General features: G+C 46.3%; 1 protein-coding gene across 2 annotated transcripts; it reads left to right on the top strand.

Annotated features, from left to right (window-relative positions):
* The first annotated feature begins 300 nt into the window (after window positions 1-300).
* Window positions 301-17612, top strand: prkcg (protein kinase C, gamma). Of its 2 annotated transcripts, XM_056444569.1 has the most exons (17): window positions 301-439; window positions 1453-1681; window positions 4247-4278; window positions 4398-4480; window positions 8331-8442; window positions 9017-9145; window positions 9252-9408; window positions 9780-9981; window positions 10438-10635; window positions 12471-12644; window positions 12851-12942; window positions 13413-13475; window positions 13616-13754; window positions 14711-14791; window positions 14964-15071; window positions 15928-16068; window positions 16848-17612. In XM_056444569.1, exons 2-17 carry the CDS (start codon window positions 1458-1460, stop codon window positions 17007-17009), a joined length of 2097 nt encoding a protein of 698 aa, XP_056300544.1. In that variant the 5' UTR covers window positions 301-439; window positions 1453-1457; the 3' UTR covers window positions 17010-17612. The 2 variants fall into 2 exon arrangements, with proteins under 2 accessions (XP_056300544.1, XP_056300545.1); XM_056444570.1 differs by lacking the exons at window positions 301-439; window positions 4247-4278; window positions 4398-4480 and having other exon boundaries at window positions 1601-1681.
* The last annotated feature ends 425 nt before the right edge of the window (window positions 17613-18037 follow it).

Raw genomic sequence — 18037 nt, forward strand, 5'->3', positions numbered from 1 at the left:
CGCTGCCTGTTCCCTCTCTCTCTCTCTCTCTCTCTCTCTTCCTCTTGCTACATCGCTCGTCCTCTTCTTAGTAACAACGGGATCAATCTTGGCTCTATTTGGTCCTCCTCCTCACCCTGCCTCTGGGTTAACGGATATATTCCACTTCACTCTTCCATCTTTGGTTCCTCGAAATCTTGAATCTCTTGAAACGCTTGTTGCTTTCGCTTTTTGTTTTCTTCTTTTAATATTTTGGCTGATTAGTTTCGCCTTGCCACAGCACTACTCACCTTGGTCTGTTCTCCTCGTGTTTCTCTTTTTTCCGTCGAGGTAAGCAGCTGCAGGTGTGTCCGCCTCACCTTTCTTTAGAAGTGAGCCAATCAAGAAGAAGAAAGGGGGGAGGAAGAGAAGACAGCTGTCCTTTAGCCGAGTCTTTCCTCCAAAATCACCACCAATTCAGGTAATGTGTCTTTGTGTTTTTCGCCGTTTGGATCTGCACACATTTTATGGAATGTATTTTTCTTCTTGACATTCATTGATTAATTCCTGAGCACTGTGCCATCTTTCTCTCTATTCTCCTTCTTCACCCTTTTGATTGATATTAGTTTCAGTTCCTTTGCTGAGAGACAATCATTGTATCACATTTTTCTCTGGCATGTTTTCTGTTGCTATGGGCTTATTTACTTATTCATTAAATCTCTGTAGGGGTTTCATTCATCATTTAGCAGTGTGCAACTCTTGCGCCACAATCTCCAGCTAATATTTCCCAGTCTGCACTTTTTTTCCAGAGCATCTCATTCCTTGTGGACGTATACATATTATTCACATCCAAACTTTACTTCTGAAATGGGACTAATTACAAATAAGGACAGGCAGGAAGTCGACGAAGGATACAGACTCTACTATTGGAGCAGGGGGTTGGGGTGTTGTTGACATGGCAACAGGAGGCACAGGGCATAACGACCAGGGGCGGGGTGGGTGTAGTCATGGCTTCCAGAGGGATGGAGATGTAAGGGGTACAGCAGGAGGGAGATGGAGGTGGAATGGACCGGCAGTATGTGGGACACTCGTGAGTTGCACTAATCGTTTAGCGTCTCGGAGTCTCTGAGGAGAGTTCTGTCTCCGTATGTGAATTAACCTCCATGTCCTTCATTACACCACACTTTTCTCCATCACTCGCACTCTTGTCACTTTCCCTGCACTCCCTCCATCTTCTTCTGCACTTCCAGTCCATTCTGGATCTTTCTCTCCATCACGTCACTCCTTCACTGCATCACCCGTCCCATGTGCTATTATTACAACTCCCGTTGGCACCATGACCCATCACACTCTCCATCCCCCCTCTTCCTGCTCCTCCTCCCCTCCCTCTCCCATGTTCAAGGTCTTTCGCCTGTACAACTCTATACCTTCCTTGCTGACACTCATCCATTCACCATCTCCCTCCCTCCCTCCTCTTTCTACTGTATCCTTCAGGCATCATGTCCACCCCGGTCTCCCCTCCCCTCTCCCCGTTGACACCGGCCTCCCAACCATCGGCAATCTCCCCGCTGCCCTCGGCCCTCTCCCCTCCAGCCAGGGTGCCTGTGTTCCAGAGGAAGGGAGCGCTCAAACACAAGAGGATCGTCGAGGTGAAAGACCACCAGTTCACGGCCCGCTTCTTCAAGCAGCCCACATTCTGCAGCCACTGCACCGACTTCATCTGGTAACTCACGCACACAGCGGCACATTTACACAGAAACCAACCGGGCAGTTCATAAGCCGCCTCCTCAGGCGTCTCACTACTCCACCTGACTTCCTCTGCACTTCTTCTCTTTTAAACCCGATTCAAACCGCCTCGCACACTGACCTGATCACACACCCAGAAACCTAAAGAGCTTCATCACACACATGCACACGCACATATACACGCATAGATATCAATGGGGACATTTGTGCAAATGTGAATGCTTGCTCACAGAGTAACAGTCCATAAACAAGCACAGGCGCTCTTCAGTATATCACTTCCATAAAGATGTGGGACTCAAAGTTTAAAGTTATTCTGACTTTTATTCTGTCGTGTGAACCAAGCTCCAAACATGCTGCATCCAGTCATTTTCATTATGCAGTGGCAACTTTCATTAAGTCCTGGCCATTTGTGTTATTCGTCAGACCTTGTAAATCTGCTCCAGCGTCACAAAACACATTATGGAGTAAAAAAAAGAAGCGTAAACTGAACTTTAATGAGGCAAATTGGTGGAGTGCACCTTTAGTGTGGACTACCACAAAATATGGAATGCCGCATCAGAATGCATTAGAAATTCCTTTATTCAAAAATGCTCCAGGGTATGGTTAAAGTGCACATTTTTATTAAGTTTAATCAATAATCAAAACTGTGTTTTGCAGGGTTATATTTTGTATGTGCTTCCACGTATTTTGTTTTTTGCTCCAGGAGACGTTACATCTACAGCAACTATTTTATAAACTGCTGGAGTTTACAATCTCAAAATGTGGTGATTTTTTATAGACTGAAGGATTTAAAGCTATTTTGTTCATGATACGTTGATATTTTCGAGATACAAGGTTCTTCATGATATGTATCTTAATCTGCAAACCATTCACAGTTTAAATGTGAGGGAAACAATAATTAAACGACGTAGCCAGGCCGTGTAAACTAAAGAAATGAAAAATAAACAAAGTGTTGAGGTTCTGTACTTGAGTAAATGTATGATCTCTGACATGCAGGCATTCGGGTTCATGTGCGTGTGTGTGTGTGTGTGTGCCTGGACATATGGTGGTGGTGTATGTCGATGCAGGGCGGTGCATATGCCAGCAGCCTCTGGGCAGCTTGCAGGACATTTCTCAAACTGCTGTCTTGGCCGCAGTCGCAGCACTTAGTTCAGGATGAAGAATTGTTTCCATCACACAGGATGTCAGAGCAGCCGCCCTCAACCTGGGTGTCGTTGCCCCTGGGGGCTATTGGTGTATTAATTAAAGACGTACATAGATAGTTTGAAATGTGAATATGTGGTCTATTTAGTCGGGCTCTAAAAGGTTATGAGTTCTATTTACCATGTATGTGTGGCTCCTTCAGTTATCCACCAAGCTAAATTGTCTAAAAAGGAGAAAGTGGTGTTACAGTTCAATTCAATTCAATTCCATTCAGTTTATTTTATATAGCCACAAATTACAAATTTGCCTCAAAGGGCTTTACAATCTGTACACATAGACATCCCTGTCCAAGGACCTCACATCGGATCAGGAAACACAAAAACTTTCATGAGGAAAAAAGGTAAGAACCCTTCAGGAGAGCGACAGAGGAGGACCAGGATGTCCAGTGTGTGTTTGGCGTCACTGACCTGCTGGTCTCAATGTTCATGAATCAAGAAGAACAGATCCAACAGGCTAGTTTTAGTCGAGTAGAAGCACCGGCTGACTAACAACAGTAACCCCCCTCCACCCTTAATTCATCTGGGTTGCTCTTATGTTTTAATGGCATCTTATTTTTTTTCTTTATTTCATATGTTTTTCAATGCATCATTACATTTAAAATGCAGTCAATTCCTTGTGATATCTGGCCAGCAAGCAACAGTTAATGTTCTCCAAATCTATATCTTTGGACCTCTAATGCTCTCTGCTGGTCAGAAAGCAGAACTGGCCTTATACGCCGAGACTGCTGCAGACAGAGACTTCTGTTACATGCTGATCAAGGATCAGATTACCCTCTGCAACCCCATCTTTAATTATTACCCAGCCAGATGGTGAACTGATTTAAGATCAGTGATTATGGTCAGTTTCCTATGAACCCCTGGGCCTCTCGAACATGATTGTGGAGAAGCTCTCGGCGGTGTCTCGTTCGTCTGCCTTTCTAATCCAAACTTGATTCACAGCAGGCAAGCTGCTGAGTGGACGCTTTACTCAATCAATGGCTTTAATTATTCAATTAAAGCTCTCAGGAGACACTGGAAACCAGCCAACACCGCAGTTCTGGAAACAGGAGAATTGTGTTTGTGTACGTGTGTGTGTGTGTGTGTGTGTACGTGTGTGTGTGACAATGATTGACACCACTTGACCTGGTCAGCAGTGTGGCGTAGAGAAGGGCACCCACACTTTACACACAGCGGCTTTGTTTATCAAGTCTGTGGCCTCTAACACAGTGGTGTGTGTTTTTTGAGTCTCAACGTGTGCCTTGTGTAATCTACTGGCTGGGAAACAGAAGCAACATATTGTACTTTACCCAAGTGTAGAGAAAGTTGTATTGAGTATTAATCCATGTGCATTTTTCACTCAGGGGCATCGGCAAACAGGGATTCCAATGTCAAGGTAAAGATAAACCCAGAGTTATTGTGTTTTTCTGCAGTATTCCATCCTTCTTCTCAGATGATCTTCCCAGATATATACCGATTCATTTTTGAGGATATTATTCTCTGTGTTTCTTCCAGTTTGCAGTTTCGTGGTTCACAAAAGATGTCACGAGTTTGTGACCTTCACTTGTCCCGGTTCTGTGGCGGGCCCCAAACCAGATGTGAGCAGATGTGCCGCTATTGTACCTTTTCTTTTACTTCCTTGCTCGCTGTTTTTGTCGAGGTTCAGCACATCATCGTCATATTAGCCCTCCACTCACATGTGCACGACTCATCTGTCAATCCACGCATCAGGCAGCCTCGTCCCCACCGTGACGTCGGCTCTCACGTCAAGTCATGTACAAGGCCGCGGAGATGCAGCGACTTGGAGATAGGGGGTGGAGGAGCTGCAGGTGGAGGGGCTGATAAGAGAGGGAATTAGAGATTCTTCCTTTCCGTGGTATTCAGAGGATTTCAGGGAGATTTGCCACATAAACTGCCTCAGAAATCAGGTCAAGGGGAACATGTGTGTGACTGTGTGTTTGAGTGGGGGGGGAAAGGATGAGAGAGTGACAGGAACACACACAGAGAGGAAACAGGGTGACGGTGTTTTTAAATAGTGGCTCAGAGGGAAAACATTCTTGGAGAAGGTGGTGTGTGCAGAGTGGTGGTGGTGTCTGATGAGCTGTGGAGAGATAAAAAATATTCATCCCTCTCTGCACAGTATTTATATACACACACACACACAGCCTTGATGCACTCTCATTTATATGTTCTCTCCCAGTGGAGAAATCTAATTGGTTTGTCCATGAATACCCCACTCAACATCTCTCCACTAATCATACTCATGCGCTTATGTGTGTGACTGTGTGTGTGTTCACAGTTGCCTCCGTGGTCACGTGGGATAATGTGTGTGTATGTGTGTGTGTGAATAGAATAGAATAGAATAGAAATAGAATAGAAATATACTTTATTAATCCCCAAGGGGAAAAAAATGAAATTTATACCAGCAGCAAAAATAAAAAATAAAAAAAAAATAAAAAATAATAAAATAAAAAAATAAGAGGGTGGCAGGGGGTGAGCAAGAGGTGAACTGTTGTAGAGCCTCATAGCCCAGCAGGAATGTTTCCTGTGTCTCTCTCCTTGCAGCAGCGGAGGCGTGAGGAGACGCCTGAGGAGTCTCTGTCCTCTGGTGAGGTGGTGAGAGGGTGGTTTCGGGAAATATGGACACAAGTTTCTTCAACGCCCTCTCTTCAACCACCTCCTCACCAGCCAGCTGGGGCCAGATGGTCCAGCCAGCTTCCCAACCAGTTTGTTAAGACGGCTGGTGTTAAGGCCCGGCTGGCTCCCCCAGCAGGCAATAGGCTGCAGCACAGACACATGGGCAAAGAATAACACCTGCAAGACATCTTGCTGCATGAACTGACATCTTGCTGCGAAAAAAGTCGACTCAAAAAATTTCTTCATCCCCTTGATGTTGGCCTTTCGCTGTCCAGGCCTGTCGGCGGAGACGCCCAGGCTGTCGTCGGCTCACCATGACCGTCACTCCACACCCACCTCCCTCCCCTCCACCACTCTCAGGAGCCTGCTGAGGTGTACCACCTCCACCACCAGGTCTGGTCTTGGCCATCTCTCTGGTGGTGGGGTTACGCAGCCGCCCATGGTCCCGCGTCCTCACCACTGCCCTGTACTCTCCACTGCCCTCATACTCTCCTCCCGTGCTGAAGAAATACACAGCAGATGTGCAGACTGCATGACTCCGTGTTGTACTGGAAGTGACTGTTGTACAGTGTAAAGAGGAAGGGAGACAGAACAGGGTGAAGGGGATTGACACAGTTCACCACCGGTTCCAACATCACTGACCACCGTTCCTGACAAACGTGCCCACCCTGAGTGAATGTGGTCTGCCTGTGACTGGTCAGTGACTCACCACCGGGCAGTGGCTGATGGTGTTAAATGCACAGTGGAAGTCAAACACTGGCACTCACAGGAGTGTCGAAGAATGCACTGGAGACAGGCTGCGGTTCCATCAGGACAGACAGCTCGTACCCATCCCGGTTGAGGCAATGTGCAACTGACTGCGGGCCAACGGAGGCATCACCAGCGGCCCAGCAAGGGCGAGAGGGTGGGCAGCAGGATCTGCGGCAGGGAGGTGCTCAGCCGCCCGGTCATCTTCCGGGAGAGGGAGCAGGCATGGAGTTCACGACCTGATGGCCGAGGCTCCACGGGCCTTCCACAGCAGGGACTGGGGACCAGACGGAGGCCCCCAGCACTGGCCAGCTGACTTTCCAGGACTTGGGGCTGATGCCATCTGGACAGGGGGCAATGCGACAGCTGCAAGGACAGCTTTAGGACCACCCTGGCTGGCTCTAGAGCTCTCCTGCAGCTGCCTTCTCGCTAGTTTCTCCAGGAGTGGTCTCACAGCTGGGAGGGGAGGGTGGAGAGGGGGGAGGAGGGTGGAGCTCGGTGGATGGGGAGGAGAGAGGGGGGAGGAGGGGGGTGAGGTGTAGAGGGAGGTGTGGGGGAGGGAGTGGAGGGGAGTCCTGGCCCTGCTGTGGAGGACCTGGCTGTATCCAGAACTGGCCCTTCCCAGAGGCCCCTCTCCAGGTCCTTGACTCTCCCTTCCCTTGCTGTCTGTCTCCCTCCCACTCCTCAGCTTGTTCTCCAGCTCATGCCAGACCTCACCTCCCTCCCTGGTCCAAGCCTTCAAGCAGCTTCTTCTTCTGCAGCTCTAGCTTCACTCCCCTCAGCTTCTGCTTAGCCAGGAGCGGAGTGTTGTCTCCATGTGTCAAAGGTTCTTAGACCTGAGTCCGTGATGCTTGTTGTTGTGGGGAAAGAAGGTGACAGTGGCTCATAATGCAGATGTCCGTTCACAGAATGTCCTGTATTCCATGATGTCCTGGTCTCCAGACAGTCCGTCCCGTATCCCGTGAGGTCCCCCCAGTCCTGTGAACGTCAGAACCAGTCAACGCACCGTGACCAGGCAGTCAGTGAGACTCTCAGGGGGGCCTCACAGGGTGCCAGCAGTGGCTGTCAAGCTCTACAGGAACACCAGAGTATGTCACCTGAAGTGTGGCTTCAGACCTTGGATCAGGAAATGGCAGAGGGTATGTTCCAGTCCCGTTGTATCATTCCTTAGCAGAAGCACCAGTGAATGTGTGGAGTGTTGCAGTCACAGTGGATATGATGGTTTGGCAGAGGCTCCGCAGCTGGAGCAGATGGTGAGTCAGATGATAGCAGACAATGACCCAATGCACAAGGGGTGTGGATGACAGCACATCAAGCGTCCTCAGTCAATGCACATCACAAGTGCGCCACTGATGGTGGCACGACAACTCCACAATGCGCAGTAGCGTCGGCGTGAACACGCGGCACGCACCGCCAGCGGCTCGGCACGGCGTCTCTTTCAAACGCATCCTCAGAAGCATGCCTTCAGACTGTCATGGTCAGCCTGAAGCCGCCTGAAGACGCCACAACAGCCTCGCCCATCTGTTTAAAGCCACGCCTCCCACACAGAAACAGCTCCGGCGTCTCATGCCGCCTCGGTCCGAAAGTCGCCGAGCTAAATCATCGTGCCGCTCGTGCCCCGCTCTCTCCAGTGCAAGCTCCGCTTGACATCCCCGTCTCCGCCGCTTCTCCTCGATTCCGCGGCTAAAGCCCGATCGACCTCACCAGCCGCGATCTGCGCGCGCCTCTCGGTTTCCGCCTCCTGCGTGATCACGCGTCTGTTGCAGCTCGAAGCTGAGCCTGCTGACACGATCTGTGGGTCCCCGGCTACGTCTCAGGCCAGCTGCAGGCCCACTCACGTCGCTAGCTGAAAGCTACACAATCCTGCAATTGACTTGCTGTCAGCTGACAGAAAGAAAAAGGTAAAAAAAAAAAAGCAAAAAGAATTATCGAAAAAAGTATAAAGAAAAAGAAAAAAGCAATAAAAGGAAAAAAGAAAAAAAAAAAGAAAGAAAAGAAAGACACAAACATTGTATGTGATTGAGTGAGTGGTTTCAATGCAGGTTTCTTTCTGTTGTCTCTCAGGACCTGAAGACTCAGCACATGTTTAAGGTCCAGACGTACTCCAGTCCCACCTTCTGCGACCACTGTGGCTCGCTGCTCTACGGACTCATACACCAGGGCATGAAATGTGGCTGTGAGTTTCCCGACAGCGTTATACATCAGTTCACACATGCACAATATTGGGGAAATAAAGCTAGTTATGAATAAAATTAGTCTTAAAATTGACTTTGTTAAATTTATGTTTGTGGTATTTTGTAAAATAAACTTATTCACTTCTTTGTAGAGAGTTAGAAATAGTTAATCATAACCCCATGTAAAACCACAGCTCGTCAGTTTTGGACCCACTAAAGAAATGAGATATAACCTTTTAATTAGTCATCTTTAGAGTTACTGATAGACGATCGTGTTACCTTCAGACAGGTTAGATCTCATCACCTTTTTCCAGTCTTTATCTTAAGCTAAGCAGTTATAGTTACAGGTAAGACATGACAGATTGATTGATCTGATTTAGCTCTTGACAAAACAAAGAATACGTGTGAATGCAGTGAAAGCAATAGTCCAAGGTAACAGGAACAAGACATGTGACCTGTGCGTTTTGCCTTTATTTGGCAGTCAATCATTTTTTAATTGCTAATTATCGAATTACCTTTTTTGTCACCGATACATATGTCTGTTCAAACTTCTGTATATTTATCATTTTAACTAAGGTTGTGACATGAATGTCCATCGACGGTGTGAGACCAGTGTTCCCAGTCTCTGTGGCCAAGACCACACTGAGAAGAGAGGAAGAGTCCACCTGACCATCAGAGGAGATAATGAGGACGTCTTCGTCACAGGTGAGAGGACCAGCTGGATCATGGGTTCTAGAACAATTAGACGGATTACAGAGAGCAATGACAGATTGCTCTGTCTGCGCTTTCTATTATTCTACTTTCTCTTCAGTGCGGGAGGCTCGTAACCTGATGCCCATGGATCCAAACGGTCTGTCAGACCCGTACGTCAAAATGAAATTGATTCCAGACCCAAAGAGCCACAGCAAACAGAAGTCCAAGACCATCCGCTCAACTCTTAGTCCCATCTGGAATGAGAGTTTCACTTTGTGAGTCCTTGTGAACTTGAATCCAAAGTACTCGGTTCTGGGGCAAAATGTGCTTTAGGTCAATTAAAATGTCCTTGAACTTGGAATTATTTCTTGGAGTCATAAAAAAAACCTGAAAGTCGAAGATTAGAGGATTGCTGTTCCCTGGGGACTGTATATGCAGCTTATTGTACATCACCAGTGTTAATATTCTATCATTTACCATCTTTAATTTTTCTGATATTCAGAATTAAGATATTTCAAAAATTGCTTTTTGGAATCTGGAACAAAAATTAGAGGAAGAAAAACATGAGTTTATGTGTGTCTTTGTGCATTTTTTTGTTGCTTTCACAGTGATCTAACTCCTCCAGTTTGTGTGTGCGTCTCTCCAGCTCAGTGCGCGGCCCCCAGTGGGACAGGCGCCTGTCCGTGGAGGTATGGGACTGGGATCGCACGTCGAGGAACGATTTCATGGGAGCGCTGTCATTCGGAGTGAGTGAGATCTTCAGGCGTCCGATCAGCGGCTGGTTCAAACTGCTGGCCCAAGATGAGGGAGAGTACTACAACATTCCCGTGCCAGACCCAGACCTGCAGGTAGGAAACACAGTTGGTTTATGCCTGACAGCCATCAGTCAGTCGTCGTGTTGAATAAAAAACGACAAAGGGGATATTTTACTCACTCGAGTGGGTTTTCTTTACATGCTAATGACCATTCATCCCAAAGCTTTGGCCTTTATCAGCTTATAATGACCTACATCTAATAAACAACAGCTGCTCCTGCTCACACTGGGCCATGATCTTGAACTGTCCCTCCCTATTAGATCTGAGAAAGAAGAAAAAGCTGTCTGGTGTTGTAGCTAACTAATTAGATAATTGATTAGATATGGTCCTCTCCCTCCTTGTTTCACTCCGTCTCCACCAGGGTGCAGGATTGTTCTGCCTGCCTTTAATCTAAAACTAGGGGTAGGTAGGAGTTTGTTGGTCAGGTTGTGTCCGTGCTGGACTACATCCAACCCTTCATCTCTCAATGCTCTCACTATGATCCTCCAGGAGCCTCAGCCTGACGGCACAACACCGTCTCTGCCTCAAGCGCTCCCTGCCGCGCTGTCTGAACCTTTCCCAGCGGGTCTTACTCCGGCCCCTTTACCATCCGGCCCACCCGCCCACACCCCCGGCCCTGCCAAAGTCAAAGTTGGCATCCTCGACTTCAACTTCCTCATGGTGCTGGGCAAAGGCAGCTTTGGCAAGGTAAACACAGGAAATGTCATCTTCTCCTCGTACTAATCCAACAGCTGTCCGTAAAATCAAAGAGGCCGTTCATGCTGAAAATGACAACGATTAGTAGCTTTAAATAATGTCTTCTATTGATAGACTTGACCTTCAAGTGGCATTTCATGCAGCTGCTCCTGAGCAGAAATTCTTTGAAGAGAACCCCTCACTAGCATGCTCATTGTCTCTCCTCCTGCTGCCAAATGATTCATTGAACCCATGGCTTTTTTTGTGCTGTCAGCAGTCGTGAGCTCTGGCCGGCTGGCCTCCTACACGCCACACAGTCCTCCTGGACGTGTTCATTTCAAGGGAGCCGGTGCTCTCCACTTCTCTTTAATTCCCCAGTAGATGAGGCATAATGAAGAGAGTGGAGTTTTGAGTCCTCATCCCCCCAGTGCTGTTTCATAACTGTCAGAGGAGAGTCTGCAGAGGGCAGGAGAAATAGACTCAACTTACGTAAGATGTGAGAGAGAAAAAATGACCCGCGAAAGGAGAGACAGACCCCAGGGCTACTGAGTGAGGGAAAGTGAGACATACCAAGATAAAGAGGAAGAGGGGAGGATTACTGTGCTTTACAAAGTAACACAATGACCCAGAGGAAGTGGGATAACAAGAGCGGAAAAGAGGGAAAGTACATGATTGCCATAGTAAGATGTGTAATGTTCTGGAGGTTGATGGGTCCAATTTCCTTTTCGTTTCTTCTCTTTTTTTTTAAGTAAGAAAGAATAAAATAAATTAAGCATGCATCTGGCCAAGCCTGGCCACAAGGAAAAATGTAATAAAAGTAAATGTTTAAGCAAAGAAGTAAATAAGTAAAAAATAATCAGAAGAAAACCCAACAATCAAAACAACCAGGCAACACGAGACCCATTTTCACGGGAGTTAGTTTGAGAGCACGGAGCAGGAGACGTGATCACAGGATGTCTCTCAGACTCGCAGTTCATCAATGGCACTGCACGCACACACACACACACACACACACACACATACACGCACACGCACACAAGCGGACAAACACAGAGCACATTCACAAAAACCTTTGTGTAGTCACATTGATTTCTGAAAATGACACCATGTAATTTGTTCTGCTTTCATCACTATTTGAGAGTGGTCCCCATTAGCCGGTGGCCGTTGCCGCACCGCGCTGCAGCCTACCCAGACAATTTTACACAGTGTTGTTTTCAGCACTTTTCCAGTGATCCTGACCATATCTTTCCCACGAACCACAGTAAAACCAGGGTCATGTGACTCTCCAGAAAAGTATAGCATAGAGACAATTTTACAAGAGGGAGAAAATGTGTTTTTAATGTCTGATAAAAACACGAGAGCCGCTTCATTTATAACATTAACTTCAGAGGAGTAAATGTGCATTGAACTTGCTGAAGCATGTGTCTATGTTTTAACTTTCACTATTCTCTTTCTCATCAGTATATCCATGTTTTAATACTGGCCACTCCATACAAGTCCTGGCTCAGCACTACACTTTATTTAAACATTTAAACATACTGCAAATGTGCCTCAAAATCACTTCATTTGTATTAAAACAGCTGAACTAGTTTTAACTGGAGCAGCATGTCACTCATAACACAATGACCTAAAACACAGCGTTACAGTACATGCAGAACTCTGGAGAGGTGAAGCTTGAACGAGAGATGCGCTCAAGACTTTGATGCACAGACTGAATTCTGAATAAAAAAGGCTGTTTTTTGCCGTTGTCTATCGATACTACAGAAGCGTTGCGTTAGCTGCTTGGAAAGTCTCGGGACACCTTTGTTGTGACAGTAACTTTCTCTCCTCTCCCCGTCTCCGCTCAGGTGCTGCTGGCGGAGGAGCGAGGCAGCGAGCGTCTGTTCGCCGTGAAAGTGTTGAAGAAAGACGTTCTCTTCCAGGACGAGGACACCGAGAGCGCTCTGGTGGAGAGGAGGGTTCTGGCGCTTTCCTCTCGCCCTCACTTCCTCACATCTCTCTACTGCGCCTTCCAGACTGAGGTGTGTGTGTGTGTGTGAAGGCTGCACACTGTGCACAGGGTCCTCAATGAACCCCGATAAATCCTCCAGAAAGCTGCCGGACATTTTGGCCGTGTCGTTGTCCCCGGATATTTTAAATAACGAGTTTGCTTTCTTTACGGTCCTTTGACGAGAGGTGATTATGTATGGGGAGTGTGTGTATTCATGTGTGTGTGTTGTTTTTGCAGGACCGTCTGTATTATGTGATGGAATACGTCAACGGAGGCGACCTGATGTTTCACATTCAGATAGTCGGCAAGTTCAAAGAGCCTCACGCAGCGTATGTAGTCCAGAAGCTCCTTTCTTTCTTTCAATCATGGTCCTCATCAACAGCCTCTCATCTGCTGCCTCTCTTTTATCTTCTGTTTACAGACACACTCTTCTCTTAGCTTTGTTCATTACACCTGGTGACTCATACAAAGCCATCAGCTGACATACCAGCCCTCTTCTCTTTCCCCCGACTTTCTCCTCCCACTAATCTCATCTTTTTCATCTACATTTCCCCTCCTCCTGGCTGTTCATCTAATCAATCATCTTTGATCAATCGTCTCAAACTAACTCTTACCCTGTTGTTCATTTCCAGCCGTCTTTCTTTGTCTTCCTGCCTTTCATCTACTTGGTTTCTTTCCTTTCATCATCCTCTTGAGCACCCCTCTCTCGCTCTCTCTCCTCGCTGAAAAACCGTTGGCCATTTTTCTGAAAGATAAAGCAGTCGGCAGTGAGGCTCCTCCTTCTCCTCTCTCCCTGCAGGTTTTATGCAGCGGAGATAGCGGTCGGCCTCTTCTTCCTCCACAGCAAGGGCATCATCTACAGGTAGAGAAGTGGGCTGCTCATCTGACGTGGTTCGGCGCTGTCACACGGACACCGATGTATCATGTCTTTTGTAACTAATGACTGTTCTAAAGATGTTATCGATTGAAACGATTCATCCCGCTGTGGCTCCTCTTTCTCAGGGATCTGAAGCTGGATAATGTGCTGCTTGACAGCGAGGGCCACATAAAGATAGCTGACTTTGGGATGTGCAGGGAGGGCATGTTGGAGGAGGACACCACGCGCACCTTCTGTGGCACCCCCGACTACATCGCCCCTGAGGTACACGACCCCTGCTCCCACATCGTGGTCCAGACTCACTCCTGAACTCTCCTCATTTGTTCCTCGGAGCCATCCTTTCCCCTGGGTTCACCCCGCTGTTCCCCTCTTTGTTTGCTTTACCTCTTCGCCGCAGCTCCGCTCATCTCCTACGTCCTTTCTGACCTTGGCAGCAGTTTTGAATAATTAACTTCACATGATTCAATTAGCAATAGTGTGTGCTTATGCTAAGAGCACATTGCATAGAAATAAGGGTTGTCCTTCAAAGACCTTGTGGTACCAGTTTTCCTTTCTCTTATTGCACTTTACTTCAGGTGATTCACCCCCTTCAGAGGGACACAAACCCCTGAGAACAGCTGAGGTGGTTTTGGTGGACACCTTTTTTAAATGCTAAATGTAATAAGTGTGTGTGTGTGTGTGTGTGTGTGTGAGTGTGTTAACTAACTATAGACAAATACAATCCAGAGAGCCAGTGAAGTAGATGCCCAGCTTGGTTTATGGACCCAGGAGAGAGAGAACGAGAAGATGTGACTGGTGTGCTCGTCTTTGATATTGTAACCCTTGCTCATGGTTCCCTGTATTGACTCTGTTATGTAAACAACCATTGATTCTTCTGCATCTGCCATTTTGGAAGTGATACAATATATTTCCCCAGGGGCTGGAAATTGTTCCCCTGTGCGCCCCCCCCCCCCACACACACACACACACACACTCATACACACACAAATCCAAAGTCATGTGCTGATTATTCCTGATCTCATTCATACATTTACCCTCCCTAATGCAATACTTTTCTCGCTCTCTCTTATTCTTTCCGTGTCTGACAGCTGCACATCCTCCGAGCAGCCGACTGCTACAACTGCCTTTCCTCTCACTCTCCCGTTTTCTTTCTATTTCCTTATCTCTACACTCCCATCCTTCCCTTTTATCTCCTCTCCTTTTCTCTCCATCCTTTTCAGATCGTGGCGTATCAGCCCTATGATAAAGCAGTAGACTGGTGGTCCTATGGAGTCCTGCTGTATGAAATGCTGGCAGGACAGGTAACGCTCTTAATGCTAACAATAGAGCCGTGTGCACAGACGTTTACGCCTCCAGTGCTTTTTCCTTTGTAATTGCTTCAAAAGAATTTCAAGAGAACTTTGATTTAAATATATTTGCTTTCAATTTGCCCACCGGTTATGCTCTTTTTCCTTTTCTCTCTTTTCCTTCCAGCCACCGTTTGACGGTGTTGACGAGGAGGAGCTGTTCCAGTCCATCATGGAGCAGAGTGTGCTTTACCCAAAAAGTCTCTCTCGGGAAGCCGTCTCCATCTGCAAGGGAGTAAGCCGACATTCCCCCTACTCGTATTACTTTAAGCACAAAGACAGTTGAGAAAATTGCAAATGTGATTAAAACAAATATTAAATTACTTCATCTTATATATTTTTTTATATATTTATGTAAATACAGAAAATGTTAAACATGCAAGTTTTTGATCACTTAAAGTAATAATGCAAAAGTTTAGAAAATGTGCTCATTTACTGTCTTGCTGAGAGTCAGATAAGAAGGTCGATACTCTCATGTATGAGCCAGCAGCCGTTAGCTTAGTTTATCCTGTTTTTAATATGTACAGTGTGGTTTTACAGAAGGCTTTTGTGACACTTCTTAGCGAACACAGTGACTTCCTGAAGACTTGTTCCATGAAATAATATGAACAAACTCCCTTAAAACCATAAATAGTCATTTTACTCTCTCGTTTTTGTCGGATTAAACAAACAAGACAAAACATGTTATTGAGTGAGCTGTAGATGCGCCTGTCGGTGAATTGAGTGACCTTTGAGCAGAGCCAGGCGAGCTGGTGTTTATGCTAAGCTAACAGGCTACTGGACATACAGGCTAGAGTGGTATTTATCTTGTCATTTCACTCTCAGCATTAAGCCAAGAACACACTTTCAATATACATAGATATACAGAACGTCATAAAAATGTAATTACTTGATAATTTGTGAAAATGGGCTATACAAATAAACTGAATTGAATTGAATTGAAAGAACATTTAAAACAAATTTTTATAATATTTAAAGTGTACCATGCACACTGTTAACGAAGAAGCGGAGCATATATGATTCATCTGTATCCCACGGTTACCGCGATATTTTTCTTTTCTTATTCCACTTTTTCCCTTCTCTTCCTCAAGCTCCTGACGAAGCACCCGGCCAAGCGTCTCGGTGGAGGAGAGGAGGCAGAGAGACAAATTCGGGAGCATCCGTTCTTCCGCTGGATTGACTGGGAAGGTCTGGAGAGACTGGAGATCTCGGCGCCCTTCAAACCCAGAACTGTCAGTTGAACAGATGGACTACACACTCTTCTTTGTTTCTTTCACTCTTTCCTTGTTTATTTCTTTCCCGTCATTCTCCTGCCCCTCTTCCTTCCTCGTTCTCTCTATCTCTCCGAGGACACTTCTTAGGGAATTGTAGCTGTCACTTTCTTCGGTCTGTCTCCTCTCCCTCATTTCCCTGCACGTTTTCTCATTCAGCAGTCCTCATTGTATCGGCCATTTCTTCCCCTCTTCTCTCAGTTGAAATAGCCATGTCCCTCCATCCCTCTTCCCAAACCCCTTCTCTTTTCCCTCTCATCACCTTTGCTGGTTCCTAGAGATGGGCATTGAGCGCTCATGAACAGACAGTCCAGTCATAACAGGCCGGACCCCCTGACCTTGGGGTCTTTCCTGCTCCTTCGATATGTAAATTGTCTGTCATCATTAGCCCACCACATGCCAACTTTTGGCCCCGCTGGCCAAAAGTGAGGTGTGCCTTGAGTGAGCCGAGTATGCTCAGAGGTTAGAGGCCAGGCCCATTAGCCAAATGATATTCATATGATCCGGCAGAGCCGCTGTCAAGGAGCAGGAAAAGAGACGTGAGCAGCTTCCTTCCCACTGTAGGTGTGCAGAGTTCCTCAGAGAGAAACCCAGGGTGTGGGTGAGGAACGGAGATACAAAGGTTGAGTCAGTTTATCATGTGGGTTCTCTTTTTTTCAGGAGTAACATAATGGTGTGTATACAATCAGTATTAATCACAAATGTATAAACACGCAGGCTAATCTTCTCTTCTTCATCAGGGTGGGAGGAAAGGAGAAAACTTCGACAATTTCTTCACAGCAGCTCCATCAGCGCTCACTCCCTCTGACCCGGATATCCTAGCAGCCATCGACCAGGAAGACTTCCAGGGCTTCACCTTCCAGAACCCAGACTTTGCCCCTTCGCCACTCACGGCTGTTTGAAGATGGCTCCCAGAACCTGCTCCCACAACCCCTCCAAATGGACCCAAACTATGTTCATCCCCATACTAGTTGTTTTATAACAAAGAATTTGAACATGATTACTATTAAAGACACATTTCATAGCCAAATTCTTACGTTTACAAGAAAATGCCAAGACACCTTTATATTGCACTCTCTTTAATGTTTGTGTTACATATTGATAGTCACAGAATATGCTGCAGCAATGCAAGCAAAGCCAGTATTGTAGTTTAGAGAGAACTGTAGTATGAACCTGAGAAATGCATGCAGTGTTTTTAGAATGAATTGCTTTGACACACTAGATTTATATAGCTATAGATCTTCCAAGAAAATATACATGTGTAACTTTACAACCAATTTATCTCAAACTTTTCCCATTGCTAGTGGAAATCGTTGAGTGAGAATCTTACTCACCAATACGAGTCAGGTTTCCCCTCAGACGGCCACTGAGCAGGTCGAGTCACTTGTCGATCACACACATGAAGACAAATGTTTCTTCACAGGTTTATTCCAGTTGATTATGTTTATACACAGTGCAGTGATTCAGCCTTATGTGTCTTTCTAATAAATATCCATCTCACTCTACTTGTTTGTGTTGCCACGTTGACTACAGTGCAAACTGAGCAAGTCGCCCTTTTCTTTTTTAAGACGGGCATCCTGTGGACGAGCTCAGTCGGGGTCCTATGGCCCAGCCGCTGCGTTTACCGTCACACGAGCCCTCAGATGACCCACTGAGCTGAAACAACGCAGCCATTTGATACTTAATGAAAGCTGAAGTGCCCCCCCCATTTCATGCCCAATCTGCCTGACTATTATCACTGCCACAGTTTGGCCTGCATAATTTTTTATTCACATAATTGCTTTCTCTATTATTCTTGGAGTATAGAGTATCAGGGCTCCTTAATGTCATCCAGAACTGCACCGGATTATGTATCTGCAGTCTTAAAATATGACTTTTAATTATGTTTTCAAGACATTATACAGATACAAGTACTTTATTTAATGTTGTG

The sequence above is a fragment of the Pseudoliparis swirei genome, chromosome 22 (genome assembly GCF_029220125.1).
Source record: "Pseudoliparis swirei isolate HS2019 ecotype Mariana Trench chromosome 22, NWPU_hadal_v1, whole genome shotgun sequence".
NCBI classification, from domain to species: Eukaryota; Metazoa; Chordata; class Actinopteri; order Perciformes; family Liparidae; genus Pseudoliparis; species Pseudoliparis swirei.

What these genes read in the sequence shown, in the direction of transcription:
- prkcg (XM_056444569.1), top strand. Translation starts at nt 1,458, where the DNA reads ATGTCCACCCCGGTCTCCCCTCCCCTCTCCCCGTTGACACCGGCCTCC. An exon ending in TGAGGACGTCTTCGTCACAG is followed by an intron (nt 9,146 to 9,251) that starts GTGAGAGGACCA and finishes CTTTCTCTTCAG; the next exon opens with TGCGGGAGGCTCGTAACCTG. An exon ending in ATGAAATGCTGGCAGGACAG is followed by an intron (nt 14,792 to 14,963) that starts GTAACGCTCTTA and finishes TTTTCCTTCCAG; the next exon opens with CCACCGTTTGACGGTGTTGA.